At 35.1% G+C, this 23719-nt stretch overlaps 1 protein-coding gene across 3 annotated transcripts in view; it reads left to right on the top strand.

The window, feature by feature from the left end:
- Positions 1–23719, top strand: part of RALGPS2 (Ral GEF with PH domain and SH3 binding motif 2) — an 87938-nt gene that overhangs the window by 16658 nt on the left and 47561 nt on the right. For all 3 annotated transcript variants that reach the window (XM_026703323.2, XM_026703325.2, XM_087930468.1), the window contains exons 4-8: positions 11568–11618; positions 19312–19395; positions 19784–19873; positions 21231–21323; positions 23411–23537. In XM_026703323.2, the coding sequence (XP_026559108.1) occupies positions 11568–11618; positions 19312–19395; positions 19784–19873; positions 21231–21323; positions 23411–23537 (445 nt within the window). The remainder of the gene's footprint in view (positions 1–11567; positions 11619–19311; positions 19396–19783; positions 19874–21230; positions 21324–23410; positions 23538–23719) is intronic.

Here is a 23719-nt window from a genome sequence, read left to right as displayed (position 1 = left end):
TCAGGCCATCTTCCACATTTGTACATACAGTGTGCCGGTTGGTTTACAAATTGTTTTGTGCTTCCATTTTGTAGTCTTCAATTACAATTACCGTATATACTCGAGTATAAGTCGACCCGAATATAAGCCGAGGCACCTAATTTTGCCACAAAAAACTGGGAAAACTTATTGACTCGAGTATAAGCCGAGTTTTTCAGCACATTTTTTGTGCGGAAAAAAGACCCCTTGGCTTATACTCGAGTGAGATTCCCTCTGAAAGAAAAATGGTGTGGAGCTCCAGAGCTGGGCAGCCACTTCCCTGCTTCCGTGTTTCCTTTGCAACTTGTAAGCATGGGGGGTAATCGGAAGCAGAAAAGTTCTTGCATGAGGATATATTGTTTTTTCTTTATTTAACTGTTTTTTTTGGGGGGGGAAGACCCACCGTCATGTGAGAATGCTGAGATACGAAATCTATCCGCCTGAAAATAAGTGTGTGTGTGGGGGGGGATTTTAACAGAGGGAAGACATAGGGAGAAGGCAAAAGCGACAGAAGATTCTTCAGGGGAAACTGAGGGAGACTCACCCTTGGTCCAGATGAGTCCCCTTCCCCGCCCCTAAGGAAGCAGAGGCAGCCAGCAAGGGCAGGCAAGCCCCGCTTCGCGGACTCCGTCCGTCCTCGCTCCCACCCAAAGCCACAAGTCCCAGAATCGCCCTCCCCTCAGGGGGCAGCAACGACACCCGGTGTTTCCTGAAACAAGAAGCTCCGCCGTGCAATGAAAGTGCCCTGGCTCTAGGCTCAGAAAACAACGCGAGCCGAGGTGGCTTCGTTTCCTCAGCCCCAGCTGCTTTCAGTCCGCTCGGGAGGAGGAGGAGGAGGAGGTGGTGGCGGCGGCTCACATTGTTTTCTGAGCTCTAGGCTCTAGGCTCGCGATCTCAGAAAATAACGCGGGCCGCCGCCGCCACCTCCTCCTCCCCTCCTCCCGAGCGGACTGAAAGCAGCTGGGGCTGAGGAAACGAAGCCACCTCGGCTCGCATTGTTTTCTGAGATCGCAAGCCTAGAGCTCAGAAAATAACGCAAGCCGCCGCCACCACCACCTCCTCCTCCCGAGCAGACTGAAAGCAGCTGGGGCTGAGGAAACAAAGCCACCTCGGCTCGCGTTGTTTTTTGAGATCACGAGCCTAGAGCCTAGAAAACAACGCGAGCCACCGCCACCTCCTCCCGAGCAGACTGAAAGCAGCTGGGACTGAGGAAACGAAGCCACCTCGGCTCGCGTTGTTTTCTGAGATCGAGAGCCTAGAGCTCAGAAAATAACGCGAGCCGCCGCCACCACCTCCTCCTCCTCCCGAGCGGACTGAAAGCAGCTGGGGCTGAGGAAACAAAGCCACCTTGGCTCGCGTTGTTTTCTGAGCCTAGAGCCAGGGCGCTTTCATTGCATGGAGGAGCTTCTTGTTTCAGGAAACACTGGGCGTTGTTGCTGCCCCCTGAGGGGAGGACGATTCTGGGCTGCGCGATTGGGGGACTTCGTGGCTTTGGGTGGGTGGGTGGGAGCGAGGACGGACAGAGTCCGCAAAGCGGGGCTTGCCTGCCCTTGCTGGCTGCCTCTGCTTCCTTAGGGGTGGGGAAGGGGACTCATCTGGACCAAGGGTGAGTCTCCCCCTCAGTTTCCCCTGAAGGATCTTCCGTCGCTTTTGCCTTCTCCCTATGTCTTCCCTCTGTTAAAATCCCCCCCCACACACACACACACTTATTTTCAGGCGGATAGATTTCGTGTCTGAGCATTCTCACATGACAGTGCGTCTTTTTCCCCCCCTAAAAACAGTTAAATAAAGAAAAAACAATATATCCTCATGCAAGAACTTTTCTGCTTCCGATTACCCCCATGCTTACAAGTTGCAAAGGAAACACGGAAGCAGGGAAGCGGCTGCCCAGCTCCGGAGCTCCACACCATTTTTTTTTTTTTCAGAGGGAATCTCACTCGAGTATAAGCCGAGGGGTTTTTTTTTCAGCACAAAAAATGTGCTGAAAAACTCGGCTTACACTTGAGTATATACGGTACATTGTATATGATCTCGTATTTTCAATCCAATATTAAATACATTGTATCATTATTAATCATTTGACTATACTTTTATTCATTCATGCTTTAGAAAATAATCATATTTTACTTAATTTGTTTTGTGACAATTCATATTATCATCCCAAATCTATCCTAAAATCATTTTGTAGATATAATAAGGAAAGAATAAATCTTTATATATTGTATTGTCTAAAAGTCTACATATTTCATTACTATACTTTATTGTCTAACCATTGATAGAATAGATCCCAAACTTTATAAAATTGTTTATCATCCTGTTCTCTAATTTCAAATGTCAATCTGCTCATTTCAGCACATTCCAATATTTTCTTAATAATTTCCTCCTGTGATGGTATTTTCTCATTTTTCCAGTTTTTAGCAAATACAATCCTAGCCACTGTTAATACATTTACAATCAGGTATTTCAAGTCTTTACTATATATTTCAGGTAAAATTCCCAATAAAAATATCTCTGGTTTCAAGTCTATATTTTTTTTTGTCATTTTTTCCAACCACATGTGGATTTTAGTCCAGTACTTTTTAGCATCTGCACAAGTCCACCGCATATGGTAATATGAGCCAGGTGCCTGATGACATTTCCAACATTTTTCAGATTTATTCTTGAACATTCTTGCTATTCTTGTCGGGGGGAGGGGGGGGGATGCCACCTGTAAAACATCTTATACAATTTTTTTTTAATATGCTATTGACATTGTCATTTTATAATTTTGAGACCACAATTTTTGCCATTTCTCTAGATCAATCCCATATCCAAAATTCTTCCCCCAAGCAATCATAGTTTCTTTAACTTGTTCTTCTAGTTTAATTTCTAATAAATATCCATACAATTTTTTAATCACCTTTTCATCAGTACCTGTCAAAATCTTATCTAAATCAGTCAGTTTATCATAGAAACCTTCTGTTTTAAAATCTTTATCATACCTTGAATGTATTTGCGCATATGAAAACCAATTCATCTTTATACCTTGTTCCTCTAGTTTTGTATAGATTTGAGTTCACCCTATTCATTCAATATTTCACCATATCTAACTGTTTATTCCTTTTTGTATATTATAGGATAAGAAAATACTTCAATAGTCAATAGCCAGACTGGAATTTTCAAATAACATTGTCTTTTAATCTTCTCCCAGTTTAACCACAGAGACGCCCATATATAATGTCTTCTAAAGTACCCCTGTGTTCCTTTGTACCATAAAAAAGCATGCCTCCCCAACAACAGACCATGTCCTTCTAATGTCAACAATCTAGTATTTCTTAGTGTTATCCATTCCTTAACCCACATCAAATTTGTAGCTTGGTAATACAACTTCCAATTAGGCAAACCAAATCCTCCTCTAATTCTAGCATCTTGCAAAAGTTTTAACTTTATTCTTGCTTTCTTACCTTGCCATATATATTTCAACACAATTTTATTTAAATCTTCAAAGTAATCTTTTCCAAGCCTAATTGGAATTGTTTGAAACAAATATAAGATTCTGGGTAATATATTAATCTTGATTGTTGAAATTCTCCCTATTAGTGACAGTTGTAAGTTTTCCCATTTCGCCAAATCTAGTGCTATCTGCTGTTTAAGTTTGATATAATTATTCTCTTTTAGTGTACTACATCTTACTGTCAAGTATATCCCCAAGTTCTTGATCTTATTCATGACCTGAATTTTCAATAGGTCTGCTTGATAGCATATTCTTAGTCAAGATCTTTGTCTTATCTTTATTTATTTTCAAATCAGCCACCTTTCCATATGTCTCTATCTTTTCTATCAATTTTGATGCTGTTTCTAGAGGGTCTTCCAAGATGAAAACCAGATCATCTGCAAATGCTTGCAACTTAAATTCTTCCTTTTTAATTTTCATCCCTTTTATATTCTTTTCATCTCTAATATTTCTATTTAGCACTTCCAAAGTTAACACAACAGAGGTGATAGTGGGCACCCTTGTCTTGTTCCTTTTCTTATATCAATAGAGTCTGTCAGTTCTCCCTCTATCATTGCCTTTGCCATTTGTTTATGATATATAGCTTCTATTGCTTGAATAAATTTTCTAGCAAAGCCCATCTGTTCCAGCAGTAACGACATGAATCACCAATTCACATTATTAAATGCCTTCTGTGCATCTAGAAATATCAAAGCCATTTGTTTTTCAGGATGTGCCTCGTAGTATTCCAAAGTGTCCAAGATTACTCTCATATTTTCTTTAATTTGTCTCTTTGGCAGAAATCCATTTTGATCAGGATGGATAAAATTATTTAGATATTTTTTAAGTCTTTCTGCCAATATTGAAGCAAAAATTTTATAATCTACGTTTAGTAGGGAAATAGGTCTATAGTTCTTGATTTGTAATGGATCGGCCTCCTCTTTTGGAACAAGTGTAATATAAGCTGGCCATGATTTAGGTATCCTCTTCTTTAACATAACTTCATTCATAACTTCTAGCAATGGAAGATTCAACGATTCTTGTAATGTTTTGTAAAATTTTGCTGGAAGTCCATCTGGGCCTGGTGCCTTTCCATTATTTTGCTTCTTGAGTGCTTCAGTTAACCTTCATCATTGTTATATTGCTTTCTAACATTGTTTCAATCTCTTTAGGTATCTGGGGTAACTTAGCATTCTGTAGGTACTGTTTGACTCTTTCCTCATCAATATTCTCGTGTGTATAGTTTCCCATAATAGTTTCAAATGATTTCCTTCTTCTCTTTGCTACCATGGAAAACTTGACCTTGATCATCTATAAACTGCAATATTTTCCTTGATTCTTTCTCCTTTCTCAGTTTATATGCTACCCATCTACCTGGTTTATTTGCATCTTCAAAGTAGTTCTGTTTAGCACCTCTAATTTTCTGTGCTAATTCTTCTTTTTCTATTAGACCCATTTTATGTTTGGTTATATCCATTTTTAACCTAATGTCCTTTTTCTGTGGCATTTTCTGTAGCTCTTTTTCAAGTCCTTTATACTCATCCTCTAATGCCTTAGAGGCTAATCTTTTCATGGTATTTCTTTTCCTTGTATAGTCTATTATCAAGCCTCTGGCATATGCCTTCATTGTATCCCATACATTCTGGATTGGTGTATCTTCTTTTTTGTTTTCTCTAAAGAAAAAAGCCAGTTCTTTCTCCATCCACTGTGTGAAGTCTTTTTCCTTTAAAATAGTATTATTTAGCATCCATCTAGATCTTCATTGTCCTTTCCTTTTAATTGTCATTGGATTGTGATCTGCCCAAGTACTTGTTTCAATATTTATTTCTTGAATATTAGTTAACAATTCTGTTGACATCCATATCATATCTATTCTGGACCATGATAAATGTCTATTTGAGTAGAAGGTGTATTGTTTAGTTTTAGCATTTCTTTCTCTCCATGTATCTTTTAAGTTTATTTCATATACCATTTTGAAAAAAAGATTTAAGGAGAGTCTTTCTGTTTTGCTTTATTGTTTTCTGTGCTGTATTGTCCAGTTTGTTGTCTACAATTCCATTAAAATCTCCCATTATAACTATATTAGCATAGTCCAGTTCAATTATTTTCATATGTAATTTTTTATAAAATTCTTCTTGTTTGTCATTCGGGGCATAGATTGCAATCAGGAGTGTTTTCGTATTATTATCCATTATTTCCACCTTTAGTATTCTGTCATCATCAGTATAAATCAATTTCGCTGGAATGGTCTCTTTAATATATAAAACCACTCCTCTTTTCTTGCATTGTGTCAAGGAGGTAAATATTTTCCCTAGTTTTGGCTGTATCAACAATTGTTCATATTGCTTTTTAATATGTACTTCTTGTAGGCAGATTATATCAAATTTTAATTTCTCTAATTTATGGAAAGTTTTCCTTCTTTTAACGGCTGAATTAAGTCCATTTATATTAATTGTAATCAATTTTTTCTCTTCCATAGTTATATTTTATAATTAGGTTTGGCAGCTCTCGTGGATCTTAGTTCACGTTGTTCTTTGCCTTCCTCCTTTCCACCTATTGCACCTTCCTCTTTTTCAGTCGTCATTTGGCAGTCCTCTTGGAATTCAATTAGTGAAATTTCTTTTTCTGCCTCTACCTCTTTCCCTCTGAAAAATTCTGTATAAAATGATTCAGCTTTCTCAATTGAATCAATTCTGTATCTCTGTTCTTGCCATTTGAACATTAAACCTTCTGGAATCAGCCATCTATAATTCACCTCTTTTTTAAGTAGCAATTTGGTCAAGAATCGGTATTCTCTTCTCATCTCTCTCACTCTTCTGGGTACTTGTTTCAAAACCACAATCTCCTTATCTTTATATTTCAATGTTTTCTCTCTTGCCACTTGCAATATTTGCGTTTTAATGGCTTTCTTTGTAAATCTGATGTGAACTTCTCTTGGTAGGCTGTTTCTCATTGCGTATGTTGTGAAGACTTGATAAACCTCATCTATTCCATCCATCATCTTCTTTTCAGTTATTTCCAAAGCGTCAGCCAATATTTTTATCATTATCTCACCTAGATTTTGTCCTTTTTCTTCCTCTATGTTTTGGAATCTAAGATAAAATTCTGATCTGTCCATCTCCTATCTCAGCATACCACTTTTATCTTGTTCAACCACAGTTAATCTGTTATCAATGTCTCCAATCTTCTTATCTCTTTGTTTATCTTCTTCAATTTTTAGTAGTCTCTCATCATACTTCATCATCATTTGTTGGATGTTCTCAACTTTTTCATCGGTTTTCCCTGTTCTTTGTTCAATGTTCTCTGTTCTTTGTTCGATGTTCTCTATTCTCTTTTCAGTATTCTCTGATCTTGTTTGAATGTTTTGAATTTCTTGCATAATCATCTGCAGGGTCACTTTTTCTCCTTCTTTTTCTTGTTCTTTCTCTTGCCTTAACATTGTCTGTATTGAACATTGTCCTCCAGATGGTGGAGAGGAGGAAGTAGAAGTTGAAGAACCAGGACCTGTTAATTTCCTACTCATTTCAAACAATTCAAAATCTTCAGGTTCTTCTAGACCTTAATCCAATTGTGAAGTAACCAATTGTGATTCCAAATAAAAATAGTATGGAAAAAGAAGCCAAATAGTAATAATAATAATAATAAAAAAGAATTTCTTCAGTTCTTGTATACCTTAATCCAATCGATTAATTAGATAACAATGAAAATTCAAAAATGAAAGAAAAAACCATAAACATACACAAAAGAGAAAAAGTTGTAAAATCCTAAAAAAGATGGAAAAGTGAGGAATAAAAAGCTTTTAAAAAAGGAAAAATTCTTCAGGTTCTTCAACACCTTAATCCAATTAAGGGGTCTCTAATATAAAAGGCTGCATAAAAGAAAAAGAAAAAAAAAAGCCAGGAAGATTTAAAAAAAAAAACCAGTATTGGAGGTAGATGGAGAAACAAAAGTACCAGAAAGGCAAAAAGAAAAAAAGGCTACTCCCTTGAAAAGAAAAGAAAGGGAATCATTAATACTAAAACTTTTCTTTTAAAATAAAAAGCAAACGTAAAAATTTAATTTCCAAAGACAAGCATAAAAAAAAAGCAAAGACAAGTTCCAAAGAACTAAAAATCCACAGCTTTGAAAAAATCAAGAAAACACACTGCACTTTGTTTAGTTATCCAAGGCTCTTGTTATAACACTCTTCTCCAGAAACTTATCACATTTTCTTTTCCTATAAACTTCAACACCAGACTCCAGATGTTGATAGAAACCCAGAAGAGCATCTGCAATAATACTCTCGCATGCTCTTCCTTCTATCTTATCACATAGCAATGTCCTTGAAAAAAAGTCTCAGTTCTTCCTTTCTCAGCTTTGTCTGGTCACAAGAGAAATAGAATATTTCCAAGCCTCTAGTTGGCAGTGTTACAAAGTTTCTTTGCTTTCACTTTCCCCCTCCTTTTCCAAGCAAAATGTAATAAGAATTAATAAAACAAAAAAGAAAAAGATATTTTTTTAAAAAGAAATAACTAAAAGGGAGTCTCTAACCTAAAATATTGCAAAATCAAAAAGGAGAAAAAAATAGATGAAAAAGAAAAAACCAGTCCAGTTTCAAAATATAAGATCATGTATAGAAAATCCAGCTATGAGAAAAAAACATTACTTTGACATTCCTGTTTGAAATGGCCGCTTAATCACTTCTGTCAAAACTTTTACAGATTCTTTCTTTTCCTTAGGGTGTCCTTTCAGATCTTAGAATAAAGAAAAAGTTCTCACCAAACCGGCACATTCTCTCTTTCTGTTCTCTTCCGTTTCGAAGCTGTCCCAAATTCAGCAGCTTTAATGGCTGCCTCTTTGCTGCTGGCAAGGAGAGCTTCTCCTGGATCTACCAGGGACTTTGTGGTATCCCTGGGATCGACAGGATGCGCTCTTCACTTTCACCGCCTCTTCGGGATGGTTTAGATCCAATAGGAACGTCCAGGAGCAAAGATATCGGCAGCGAACTCAGACCTCTAAGATCGCATGCCGTATCATTGCAATGCCAGCTCCGCCTCCCCCCCAACGTATTGATTTCTTAAAGAGAGTTAAAAGAGAGTTTCGGATACTCTGTATCAGAGGAATGAAGAATCATACAGAAGTCTCCTATATACACTGCATTAAGAGAAACTATTAGGAAAACTATATATGGAAAGAACATCTTCTCTCTTTATCAGTATTGTCCTCTATCACAATTGATTATTGGCTAGAATTAAAATTAATATAGACTTTCAAATCAAAACTAAAACTATTTGTTTATTAACTACTTTAAGTATACCAACATTACTGTATACACACACACACACACACACACACACACAATACACACACCCTTTTTTGTATTAAAGAAGATGACTTGTATCCAGACTTACATAAGCAGGATGTTCACCATTCTTCTCAAAAAATATGTTTGAGATTCAAAGAACATTCTGAATGGAATGGGAAATCCTTTTACGTTAGCAATTTTTGTACAGTTTTTGCTATGTTGAGAATTGGGTAAAAATATACCGTATTTCCCCATGTATAAGCACCCCCTTTGTATAAGCCACCCCCCCAATTTTTGGACTGTGAAGTTTTGAAAAAAATATTTTATTAGAGAAACAAGTTATGAAGAAAGAAAATTTACAAAGAAACAAAATTCGACGTCTAGATCTACAACTTCGGTCATGACGCCGAAAGCGGTGCGGGCGACGCTAGCAATCTACGCATTGGAACGAGAGTAGGATCGAAGCATTCAGGCCGATGCCTAGCGTATGCATTTCTATTGCGTACTCGCACTCGTAATCGTATCATCACGTACAATTTTTACAAAAAAGTATAGCATACTGCTGGAAAACCAGTTTATTCCTACTTTATTATTTTATGCATTTTTCACGTATAAAAAGTGTACCTGCTTTGTATATGCCACCCCCCTACTTTTTGGGCTTGAAAATTTTGGAAAAAAGGGGTGGCTTATACATGGGGAAATACAGTATTCCTAATTCTCAATCTCTACCACTTCAATTGGTCTTGTGCATTATTTATAGTGGCTTTTGGAGTTTGTCTTTTGAACTACAAGTCAAGCTTCCTTTTTCAGTCTTTTACCAAAGAGAATCCTTATTTTTAAGGGCTCTTAAGCTTTAAAACATTGCAGGAAAATGACTGTGAGAATTCTCTCTTATGTGCATGTGAGAATTTAATTTCTTCAGCAGAGAATTTTGTGCCTGAAATCAGATATACTTCAAAATAGTGAATACATTCAAAATTGATTCCATTCCATTTCCAACACTGCAGTCTATAGTGATTTCTTACTGAGCAATGTCTATAAAGTGTTCAGATTACAGGGTAAGTGTCATAAACAGGAGCTTACCTTGACCTTTTGTGATAGTTACCTACAAATAAAAGAATATACATGAAACAGAACTGTTCTTGATCAGATTCATTTACTTGCAGTGAAGCCCATTACAATTCCATTCTTAGAGTGATTATTCTGCAAAACTAATTCATGTAGTTTTGGACACACAGAAAGTGACTGTCCTGTAAATTGAAAAGGAAAATGCAAAGTGAAAATACAAATATTGTTTTGAAATATATTAATATATGAATGGTGAGTTGGTTTGATGTTATTAAGATGCCAAGACTTCAGGGACTTCCAAATGAGAAGGAGAAGACAATAAAGACAATAATGACTGATGAAATAAACCAAGGGAAAAGTACGTTAAGAGTCTTAAAGAATGGAATCGGATAACCTGGAAGATGTTTTTGAAAGGGAGATAGGGTTTGGGTGGATACTCTGGAGACCTGGCAGCTTAGGATGACAGAGATGGAAAAAATATTCAGTCTGAATGGGGAAGATACAGATGTTGATAGAAACAAATATCCAAGAGAGGAGTATGGTCGGCAGGCCAAAAAACGAATAAGAATTGAAGTATTAAAACAGAAAATGAATGAGAGATGATGGATAAGAAAGGAATTATTATATATTTTTTCTTTTTTTTAGTATGATGGCCTGATAGAAATTTGAATAGGTAGAAACAAGGTAGAAACAAGAATACACACTTCCATATGAAGCAATAGTTAGATGGAAAGATTGTAGGTTGAAAGATGGTATTATAAAGTATGTTTAAATAATAGGAAGACTGGTACTTGAATGGCGTATTGTGACTTTGAACAACCAAATAACGAAGGACTATGTCTTAATATAAACATGTGTATTAATACTAGGATTAGCAATGGTGACTTGATCAGAAGCTAGAATAAAGGTAGAAATAAGAAATAGGGGGAATATTAGCAGATATAATTTTTATATAACAGAATATGTAATAATTTAATGGAAAAAATCAGAGGTTGAAAGATAGTATTACCATGTATGCTTATAATATCATTGGCATTAAAATGGAATATTGAAATATTGAATAACTACTCTAAAAACATGTATATTAATGCTAGTATTATGTTTGATTAATATAACAACTTTTATAATTATCATTAGTTATGTTGTATCAAAATGAATTATACTTAGGGGCCACATTGTTCATGTATGTATACTTGATGTATACTTAAAAATAAAAAATTAATAAAACTTGGTGTGGGGGAAGATGCCAAGACTTCTAAGAACAAAATCCTTTCTGTGTTTCTAATTTACAAAAAAGCATTCCTGACTATAATATGTTACATTTCTTTATATTCTTAACAGGTGGTAGCAGTTGAGTGGAAATTACTGTAATCCACAAAAATGTGTTCCCAATCAGCTAGAATTCTTAGTAATTCTAATAATAACTAGTATTAATAATTCTGGTTGATCACTCTGGAGATTTTGAAATTAAGTTATACTTTCTCTTTTGAATTGTCAGCCTCTAAATTGCTTCTATTAAAGAATACTTTCCTAAAAAAAATTTCCAGGACTGCTCTAATTTCTTGCTTACCCTAAAATGATAATTGTAATTACTCACATAGGTATAGAAACATAGAAGGAGCATGCTATCATTTTGCTAGCAATTGTTCTAGCATTAAATAATCAAATGAACCTAGTTGTGAAATAAGGAACATAATTTTAATTTTCTTATAACTTTCATTTAAGGGCCAGATTACCCTCATGGATATTCCTGTATTTAAAGCTATTCAGCCAGAGGTGAGTGTTTCATAGAAAACTTAAAATAATTTGATAGGAAACAAGTCCCAGTTTTATTATGATGATGTCCATATTTCATCTACTTTTAATATATGGTAGATGCTTACAGAATGTATTTTTCTTTTGCTTTAATAGGTTTAATGGTTGATATCTGAATAGCTAGATAAGTAAAACATATAATGTAATAATTAAATATATTTTGCTGCTTAAATATTCTTATATATTATATTGGGTGGGTATAGTATAATACTGTATAGAAAATACTAACATGACAGTCCAGAAATTAATTTTAATTATGCACTGATTATAGCAATAATTTAGCAAAATCATTATCTACAAAAGGTTGCTCTTGAAGATCACCCAGAAACTGCAACTGGTGCAAGATGCAGGACCATAATGTGTTTTCCTAGATTCATTCACATTACATGCTGGTTGCATGAGTTCCATTGGCTCTCATTTCCTTTATGTGTTTTCTTAAAAAAAAATACTTTTATTGACTATTATAGTGGTATAGATAAAGAAGCAAAAAAGGTAAAGATGAAACAAAGATAAAAAGATAATAAAAACTGCAGACTTAATAAAGAATAAAAAAAGAAATTAACGACAATTTTAAAAAAGAAATAGAGATAGTCCTTAACATACAACCACAATTGAGCCCAAGATTTATGCTGCTAGGTGAGAAATTTGGTGAGTTTTTATGACTTTTCTTGCCACATTTGTTAAGTGAATCACTGCAGTTGTTAAATTAGTAACCTGATTGTTAAGTGAATCTGGTTCCCCCATTGACTTTGCTTCTCAGAAGATTGCAAATGGTGATTACGTGATTGAGGGACCCTGCAACCATTATAAATGTAAGTCAGTTGTCAAGCATCCAAATGTAAATCACATAACCATGAGGATGCTGCAACAGTCACTAAGTGAACTGTTGTAAGTTGAGGACTACATGTATAAAAACATAATAACCTCCTTCATCTCATTAAATATAAATTTGAATAACCGATCGCTTTCTCTTAAAATACAACAATCAATTTATCCCATATCCCATCGCTTATCTGTAGACAAATTCTTAAAACTTCATCATTCACTTCTGATTAGCAAAAGTCCACTAAAGGTTATAAGAAATAACATCTATTTCTAGCCTAATCACTTTTTTGCCTCTTATTCCCAAAGCTGCAAAATCCTCAACATCATACTTAAAGTATAAAAGGAAACTTAGCCATCAAAGTTGCTGTTTCCAAGGTTCTTAATATTTAAAAAGCAGTTAAAATCCTACTACTATCACTTTCAGCTGTAATGCCATAACTCACTCCTTTAGTGACATCTAGCGTCCCATGTCCTTGCCAGAAATTTTACCTTCTGGGTGCATTTCAAGCACACGCTATTAACGTTTAAAGCCCTATATGGCAAGGGACCAGGTTGTATGCAGGGCTGCCTATCCCTAAGAAGGCCTGCCCATCCAACAGGTTAAAAAGTGGGCATGCTCCTAATCTCTTACTTTAAATGTTGGGACTTAGGAAACAGTCCTTTTTTGTGGTGGCCCCCGCCCTATGGAACATTTTTCCTCTTGAGTTTTTAACCTTTTAAGCCCCAACCCCACCTTTTAACCTTCCAGAAATCACTTAAGCTAAAGGTAAAGGTTCTCCTCGCACATACGTGCTACTTGTTTCCAATTCTAGGGGGCGGTGCTCATCTCCGTTACAAAGCTGAAGAGCCAGCACTGTCCGAAGACGCCTCCATGGTCATGTAGCCGGCATGACTAAATGCCGAAGGCACATGGCACGCTGTTACCTTCCCACCAAAGTGGTCCCTATTTTTCTACTTGCATTTTTACATGCTTTCAAACTGCTAGGTTGGCAGAAGCTGGGACAAGTAACGGGAGTTCACTCCATTACGTGGTGCTAGGGATTTGAACCGCCGAACTGCTGACCACTGAGCCACCACGTCCCTAGAAATCACTTGAGACCTGGCTTTTCCCCCTAGGATAAGATAGGCTGAGATTGGTAAGATGAACTTCTGTGTTGCATAGGAAAGTTTAGCTGTGGCGTCAGGTCTTTTGATTTTTTGTTTGATTGTTTATTATAAACAAATGTTTTCTTTTTTGGTTGTGAGTCACCCAGAGATTGGTACAAGATGGGCAGTTATGTAAACGTTTTAGCTAATTTCATTAGTTATTAATATTCTGAAGATTGCTGTTCTTTTATCAGAAATAACTGCCCAGTTTGTGCCACCCTTTGTTCTTTGCTTTTATCATAGTATTATTTTATTGTTTTGTGAACTGCCCGAAGTTGCTGGAAGTCAGGCAATATAAAAAAGTTGACAAATAAATGTGGGTAACAGTAAATAATTTTTCAAGTAAATCACATTTGATATTCTTTATAATGTAAATACATACACGTACATCATGCTGTTCTCTTGCAGCATAAAAAGCATGCAGAACTCCAAAAGAATAAAATACATAGAAAAAGAAATTACACACAGCAGAAAGAAAAAGAGAATCTAAACTAAATTTAAATCAATAACACCTTTCCATACTTTTATCATCTTTGCAAACCATTTTCTTTTACTACATCCATTCCTTGAAACATCTATTACTGAATTCACATTCTTTGCTATGTTTTATTAATCCCATTTCTCTAGTGATATGAAAGAAGGCAAGAGCACTGATAAGACTTTTATGCTAATTTTCCTAAGGGCTGATCTTAGAGAGTGATTTTAGACTGAAAGGGAATTTTATGAAGAAGGCAAATCTCATATTTATCCAAAAATACATTTTAATCCAATTTTTTTCAAAACCTTTTTATATAAAAGAACGTGATGTGAACTAAAGAACATAATTATTTTAGGACTTATCTGCAACAAAGTTTGCAGTCTAGCATGTACCGTGTTTCTCATATAATAAGGCCGGGACATTTTTTTTTTTGAGCCCCCAAAAAATGGCTAGGCCGTCTTTTCGGGGGTGACTTAATTCCCCCCCTCCTTGCATCTTCAGGCGGGCGGGCGGCGACAGCTTGGATGTTGACCTCGGTGTTGTTGGTGGGGCACTTCGTATCGGGGTCAATGCAGGCAGCACCATATCTGGGTATGCAACAAAAATACTTCCTAACGGCAACCCCCCCCCCCACCCTCCCCCCCCCCATTTCGCATGTTTTAATATAGACCTTAATTTGGGGGAGGGGCTTAATTTCATTTCATGCCTATAAAACATGCTGGGACTTCGTATTGGGGGAGGCCATATTGTTGGAGAAACAGGGTATATCTTTTATACTTTTGGGAGACCTAAGTCAAACTAGAAAAGTTAACATTGAAACATTTATTGTTTTTAATGTAAGGTGAGAAACACTGAGTATCTTAATATAAAAACCAAGGGTGCGAAATGATTTACCGAGGTGGCATTTTATCCATAGCTGTTTAAATTACAAAGTGTCTTACAACTTCTAAGGACGTTCTTCATAGCAATCACTTATTTTGCTTTCTGCATATGGCAAGAAAATATATACCACCTTAATGATACTGATTCAAGACACCCAGAGTTTATCTGGACTGTTTTGGCTACTTAAAGTTTTTAATATGTTTCCTGTAGCAACCCAGGTGAAGATTGGGGATTGGAGGGAGCTCCAAGTAGTTTCTTTTTCTATGGAGTTGGAGGATTAGGTGATTAGAGACAGTTTTCAGCTTCATATTCTTGGTACCTAACATGACATTTTCCCATGTCCTCCACTTAAACCATTATAAAAACGTATAACAGTGATTTTAGCTACTGGAAAAGGTGATTATAAAATAGCTGGCATGCTGTCTTTTCGCAATCACAATTAACATTAGTATTTTTAAACCAACCAAGCAATTGTGGTTTGGAAAATTGCTGTCTGTTTATATCAACTGCTTACAATTTTTACAAACACCAGACAAATTGATATAGTATATTCTAGAAAAGTGGATTGGGAAGTCGAACTGCTACCAACCTTATTTCCTTTTTGCCTTTGATGGAGATGAAGGAATTTGTGCTTGCATTAGGACCAGCTTGTCTAGGAATCCCATTGAATGCCCTTTTTGCTCTTTCCTATTGGTCAGTTGAAAAGAGAACACAAATTGATTCTTCTTTTCCCTGTTTCTTTTCTTCATTCAGAGATCTGCTGAAGTGAAAATTATTGTTCCAAAATATTTGTCTTGGGGTTTTAAATGATGCCATTTGGTAATGCCATTATCTGATATGCATGAACATAACTTTGTAGCTTGTTTTCTGCAATTCCGCTGATTTTTAAGAAGTTCAAGATACTGAATTGAGTTATTTTCCAAAATTAATTCAGACTATCAGGAAATAACATAGTTCCCCATTGTAAGCTATTGATAAACAATGCAAATGATTAAAATTATTTATTTAGAATATTTGTTTATTCAATTGATTTATAAAACTGAATTTATCCTTTCTGTACATCTAATATAAAATCTTGCTTATAGAAACTCTATCAATTATTTGAGAGCAGAAAGAACAGAATCTTCTTTTCAGATTTACAGATACTTAAAGTTATTATAAAATCGGATATTGAGATTTCTTGACATAGATATATATTTAAAAAACTATTTTGCTAAAACAAAATCATTACCGTATTTTGAATTCCTGCTGATTTTGGGGTCCAGTTTTCAATTCTCAAATCTAGTACTGTACACAATTGCTTTTTACCAGAATAGAAGCAGATTGTTTTATGTAATGGAATTAAAACTTTTAGGTGCTATACCAGGACAATTCTAATTTGACATTGAAACTATTCATGGATATATCTTATCTGATAACTTTCTCGCATAAGATAAGTCTTGTTACATGCTCTGCCCTTCAGGAGATAATAAAAATATAGGCTATTTAAAAGAATACAGGTAATCTTTGACTTGTGACCGCAATTGAGCCCAAAATTTCCATTGCTAACCAAGACTAACCAATTGTTAAGGTGAGTTTTGCCCCATTTTACAACCTTTCTTACCACAGTTGTTCAGTGAATCACTGCAGTTATTAAGTTAGTAACATGGTTGTTAAGTGAATCTGGTTTCCCCATTAATTTTTTTTTATTTGTCAATTGCTTACAGGATAATAGGTATAAGTAAAAACATAGTTATGAATACATGGATATATATAAGAAAAATAAAAAATATATAAAAGAAACAATAGGACAGGGACGGTAGGCACGTTGGTACGCTTATGCACGCCCCCTACAGACCTCTTAGGAAAGGGGTGAGGTCAATAGTAGAAAGTCTAAAGTTAAAGTTTTGGGGGTTTGGGGAAAAAAACCACGGAGTCAGGTAGAGTATTCCAGACATTGACCACTCTGTTGCTGAAGTCGTATTTCCTGCAATCAAGTTTGGCGCGGTTAACCTTGAGTTTGTATCTATTGTGTGCTCTTGTGTTGTTATGGTTGAAGCTGAAATATTCATTGACAGGTAGGACATTGCAATGTATGATTTCATATACTATACTTAGATCGGACCGAAGGCGGCATAGTTCTAGGTTTTCTAGGTCTAGAATTTCGAGTCTGGTGGCATAAGGTATTCTGCAACGAGTACAGGAGTGGAGAACTCTTCTTGTGAAATATTTCTGGACTTTCTCAACTGTGTTAATATCAGATACGTAATGTGGGTTCCAGACTGATGAGCTGTATTCGAGTATTGGTCTAGCAAATATTTTGTATGCTGTAGTTAGTAGTGTAATATTACCAGAGAAAAAGCTACGTAAGATTAGGTTAACAACTCTTAACACCTTTTTGGCTATGTAGTTACAGTGGGCTGTAGCACTTAGATCATTAAAAATGAGTACTCCAAGATCCTTGACAGAGTTTGGATCATCAACAAGGTCTTGACTATTCAGCCTGTATTATATTTTCTGATTATTATTTTTTTGCCAATATGTAGGACAGATCATTTATTTGTTGAGATTTGAAGTTGCCATTTGTTTGACCATTCTGATACATAGTCAAGGTCTTTTTGAAGGGTAGCAGAATTGTCTGTGGTGTTGAATAGCTTTACATCATCAGCGATGAGAACGCCGTTGCTCTTGATATGATCACAGAGGTCATTTATGTAGAGTATGAAAAGAGTTGGTCCTAGAACACTGCCTTGGAGGACATCACTGTTAACAGGTACAGAATTTGATAGGACGCTCCCAATTTTGACCATTTGTTGTCTGTTTGACAAGAATGCTTCTATCCAGTTATGCAGATGTCCAGAGATACCGTAATATTTTAGTTTTAGGAGTAGTTTGTCGTGTACCACTGAATCAAAGGCTTTACAGAAGTCTATGTAGATTGCGTCTATTGCTTTGCCCTGATCGAGTTGTGTAGTCCATATGTTTTTGCAGTGGAAGAGTTGCAGATTACATGATAGTTTTTTCCTAAAACCAAATTGTTTATTAGAGAGTAGGTTGTTTGTTTCTAAGTGGAGGATGATGGATTGGTTAATAACTTTGTCAGTAAGCTGTAAAAGGTGATCTCATGACCCTGGGATACTGTAACCATCATAAAGCTATATCAGTTGTCAAGCACCTGAATTTTGATCACATGACGGGGATGTTGCAATGGTCATAAGTGTGAAAAATGGTCAAAAATCATTTTTTTTCTGTGCCATTACTTCAAATGATCACTAAATGAATGGTTGTAAGTGAAAGACTACCTATAATGGTACTTCAATGTTTAAGTATTGGCAAATAAACAGTTCTTCAACAAGCTTCTGTCTTCTTTCAGTGATCTTATTCCCTTCTTGCAGTTCTTCCCTCCATTCTCTTCTTATTTTATCTTGTCCTTCCTAGTTTGAAGGGTGTTTCCAGTTATGGATTGCAGACAAACTCTAAACCATTCAGGCATTATAAATCTGGAGCACTGATCAGCTAAGCACACTGGATAACTCCCACTTCAGTGTTGCTCCAATGGTGTTTGAAGTCCTTTGAAGTTATTCATGTGTTCAGCACAAACATTGAGAGCATTTTCATTATGTTTCACATGAGCTAGAGTACAGACCATTCTGTGCAATAATCTGTGTTAAATTCATGAATGCTGCAGGAAAGCCAACATCATTTCAATGACATTGATAAGGGATGATTCTGCGATGGAGTCCCTACAGGTAAATGCTCCAGTTTACATAATGTCTGAATGGAGCTATTTTACACAATTAGTATGTTATTGAAAACTCCTTTTTTTATTCAGAAAATCATGAGAATGAGAAGACAAGGTTCATATAGACAGCAGCAATTTGTGGCTTATTATAAAGGAATCAAGCTAATAATATTGCATATTTACTAACAAAGTTTGCCTGAATACATTAGAGAATAGCACTTATTTTTGGTTTTGGTAACTTGAGAATTTTAGTGGAAATGTGTACAATTAGACAAATTTAAACATTAAAAGGGATGTACAAGGTTTCACACTTTCATTTATATACTTATGTCAGTTTAGAATACTATTCAACAGGAATTGCAAATGAGGTACTTCTGAACATTCAGAGATCACACATTGCTCAAGACGTGGCATTGTTCAAATTATGTTAGAATTCGCAGTATTTTTACAAAAAGCATATTCAGAATTAACATATCTTGCTCATCAGCCTTACCAGTAATATAAGGGAAAATACAATTAGAACTATTAATAAAAAGAAAAATCATGTTTTGTTTTGCAATCTGAACCCTGACATGAAATTATTTCTTTCATTGTTCAACTAGGAACTGTCAAGCTGTGGTTGGAATAAAAAGGAAAAATATAGTTCAGCACCAAATGCAGTTGCTTTTACAAGAAGATTCAACCATGTAAGTTTTGAGACTAACTGCATACATCATAAGACTGGTGCAATTAATAAAACCGTATTATCTTTCTTTTTGTTGTTAAAATCTTAACTTCTGTTAAAGGCAGGGATATCTGTATACTCTCCTCTCCCATCTCTGCCCCTTCATTGAGGTTACATAACAAAAATAAGAGTAAACATCTCCATGTATCTGAATAATAGAATGAATCTGTGTTAACTGAATTCATAAGAGTGAAGTATTCACTCTAATGGAGTAATTTGCATCTTTTAACGTGACAAAGTGATTTTATAATGTGAATTTTTTTGATGGATTATTTCAGTATTCACGTTTTTATTAGCACTACCACCACTTCCCTTTTGTATATATCTGAATGTAGTCCTTTTGTTTTCAGGTAAGCTTTTGGGTAGTTAGAGAGATTCTTCATGCACAGACATTAAAAATAAGAGCTGAAGTCCTAAGCCACTATATCAAAACTGCTAAGGTAAGAAAATCTTTTTGGGAACAGTTTTAAATTTTAAAACTCCATTTCAACAGCCTATTATAATTTTGGTTCCATTTACTTATGATATGAAAAAACCACTATTGTTAATCAGTTATAGAAATTACAACTTATGGTAATGGTTCTTCATTATTGTTTGAAAGTTGCAGAAGTAGATTATGATACTGCTAGCGAGTTTGAAACTTTTCCTCTGAAACTGGCAGTACATATGTTGAATCAACTACAAATTAATTACATTTGTAAATAAATGTATGCCAAAAAGTGCATAACATTTTCTGGCTTCTACCTTTTCAATAATGCATTAAAAGTTTTGATTTACTGGTTGAATATTTCTCCTGGGCACATAGTACAAACAATAAGTATTTGTTGATGAAGTCATGAACAATATTAATGTTTGCTCATATCAGTCACCAAAATAATATTTATTTTACTTGGTTTTATCGTTTCATTTGCTGGAATTTTAAAATTATTTTCTATTTGCAACAGTTTTTCAGATTTAGAAATTTTTATTAGAGTTCTATAGAAATATGTAATTTTAATTCTAGTGGTATCATGTATATTTATCAATAGACATAATAAATTTGGTGGAGATGTTAAACTGTGAACCATCAATAAGTCAATAGACTCTGGCAAGCACATGCTTCTGCTCTATACTATATTTCTGTGTTAACCCCCCTCTCCAGTTTCTCTGTACTAAGTAATATTAACCTTAATTTTGTACTTAAGGAGTATAAAAGTATGCTGCTAATCTCTTAACCTAGTTAAAGAAGTGGTTGTTGTTCATTTTGCCCGAGGCCAAGCTAAGTTATACACAAAAATCATATTTAGATAGCTGCAGAAGGACATAAACAGAATCTAGACTTCCCCATATCCAAGAATCTTAAATGATTTGGGAATCCTTGTGATAGAATGGGTTGTGGCAAAAGGATGAGGGGAGAGGACGTGATTGTTGAATAATTAGTAGTGTTGCTTTCTGTTCCATTCTCAATGTTTCTTTTGTACTTCTTTCTCCCTTCTATCAAAAAAATGTATCAGCAGATTCTGTCAATCCTCAAAAGAATATTATTTATACAACCTAAGGTCAGGCAAAGAGAGAAAGCATTTGAAAGTTTCTGCTTGGATCCAACCTAATCTAGATTGTATAGAACAGAATAGTTCTGAAGCTTTATAATTCACTTCAGTTTTATAATTCTTTGGCGGTTTTATTTTGGTTGGTTATCATTTGGTTGTATCCATTCTTTATTGTGCTGCATTCTTAGAAAATTGTTCAGAGATTTATGATTTAATATTAGTAAATAATTACCTGATATTGAGTTTCCATTTCTGTTCTTGTCTTCAGAAACTTTATGAACTAAATAATTTACATGCTCTTATGGCTGTGGTTTCTGGATTGCAAAGTGCCCCCATCTTCAGGTTGACTAAAACATGGGCGGTGAGTGAATTACATTAAATAATTGCTTTTTTATTAATAAATAACAAAACATTAATTATACAAGGAGCAAACCTAGCTAATGGATTCTACAGGCATCTTTGATATAAAGAAACAATTTATCTTACAAAATTCTTCAAAGCTTTAAACAAGCCTCTTTTATTTGTTCAATATAAGAAAATTATCCAGGTCACTTTCTTGATTTGCTATTTGTTTAATCCTTTTCTTTTGTATATCCAGTTTCTTTTGTATATCCACTGTAGCATCTTTTTCCATATTATTCTTGTAGCCTGTTATTTTTAAATCCAATTTCAAATCAGTCTCCATTTTGTCAGGTAAAACTTATTCCTCTTCCATAACATCTTTTAGATACAATAATTCTATAGAGGCAAATACTCTTAAAGTTAACTTCTAGGTTTAGTGCTCAAAAATATCATTCAGTATATTAGGATATTTTGCTTCATCACCAATCCAGTTTGAGTGTTGTCCTTTAATTGAAATTTTTAGTTATCTGTGGTGTCCAATTCTTAAATTACTTTACATTTTTTTTAGGATTCAAAACAAAAATATTTTTCCATGGAAAAAAATATAATTTATTTCAAATTAATCTGGACCCTTAATACATTTGTAACTTTCTAAAGTCAAAATTTTAATCACCCTATATTAAAAATAGTAATTTTTAAAGACCTTAAGCTTGTATTTAAAACTTTTTTGTTGAGGACTGAAGAAACTCACCAGGCATTGAAAAACCTGTTAATCCAAACGTTTCTAGTATCTGAACAGAATTACCAAGCAGTTTGTAAAAGTGATTAGAAAAAGAAGTATGTAAATTCAAGATTCTTTGAAAGGCACCAACTGTAGTTTGAACAAGATGGCTATTCCCTTGTCTCCCTGAGCTCTAAACTTGCAAGAGACTGCTGGCTTGCAGACAGACTGCTTGTGAGGAACAACTTTCTGAGCACTTATATGTGATCTTTAGTCCTTTCCTTGTCCAGAGAGGAGGTATTGAAGAGCCAGTCTACATACTGGTTTTTCATACAACTAGGGTTGTCGTCTCCATTCTTCTCAGAGTCATCTTGAAGCCACCATTTCTTCCCCAGAAATCCTATAGGAAAATTATAAGTGATAATTGTTTTCTGAGATGGTCAGGAACTGGGATTGAGGGATTGAAAGGTAGTGGTGCTTAGTGAATGGTTCTGCTGCTTTTCTGAGGCATGATTTCAGCCTCAAATAAATACTCGATTCTTTCAAAGGCCTCTAGCACTAGATGATGCCAATAGCAGTGATTAGAATGCAGCACTGCAGACTAACTCTTCTGACTGCCAGCAGTTCAAACCTGACCGGCTGAAGGTTGACTCAGCTGAGGTTGGTAAAATGAGGAGCCAGATTGTACTGACTTCACAAAACCACTTAGAGAGTGCTGTAAAGAATTATGAAGCGGTACATAAGTCTAAGTGCTGTTGCTATTTCTATCTAGAGGAAAACAAAGCTATCCTTAACATGTTTTGAAAGACTGGAAGCTTTTTTGGAAATACATAAAAAGCAGTGCAGAGGGCTATAAAAAGAAGAGATAATTGTTAGATAACTTTATTAGATAATTCATATGGCCTCCTTCCACCTTTTCTTCAGTTAGGAGACTTCATTAGATTCTGATATATTCAGTATCTAGGGCAGTAATTCACACACACACACACACACACACGAACTTTGATGCTTTGTGGTCTTTGACACATTATCTAATGGCAGTCTATGATTTTTGACTTTGAAGTTTGCACTGTCACATTCTGTTGTGACTACCTTATTAAGAGAGAGTGGATAAACATTTAAAAACAACATGGGGGATAAATTTTACATCTATGGCTACTTTTTAAACTTATTTTAAAAATCATCAGAATATTAGGAATTTAATATGAAGGGTGATTTGGCCTTGTTGTTTGTCTTCTAACAGATTAAATGTCTGTTTTAAATGTTTTCTTGTTGGTCAGTTGTTGGTTTTTCAGCATTTTGTCATATAAAATACCTATTAAATACTTTAATATAAAAGGTTAGCTTTTGCAGTGATAGTTTTCTTTTCTTTATTTTCCCAAAAGTTACTGAGCCGAAAAGACAAAGCTTCTTTTGACAAACTGGAATACATAATGAGCAAAGAGGACAATTATAAAAGACTTAGAGACTATATTGGTAGCTTGAAGATGACTCCTTGTATTCCTTATTTAGGTAAGATAAATACTTTATTTTTTTTTAGTTAATCTGTTAAAATACTGATACTGGCTGCAGTCTGTGAACCATTGTTCAACCATCAGTTTTACCATTGTTGTTTCTGTTTAAAGAAAGTATCTTGTGACTTAAGTTTAAAATTCATTATCTTTTCAATCTAAGGTAACATAATAAAGCTTGTG

Source organism: Pseudonaja textilis, chromosome 3 (assembly GCF_049901715.1).
Source record: "Pseudonaja textilis isolate UNSWEBS1 chromosome 3, rPseTex1.2, whole genome shotgun sequence".
NCBI lineage: Eukaryota > Metazoa > Chordata > Lepidosauria > Squamata > Elapidae > Pseudonaja > Pseudonaja textilis.
Note: the sequence above shows the minus strand (reverse complement) of the source record. Positions and strands in the feature narration are given on the sequence as shown.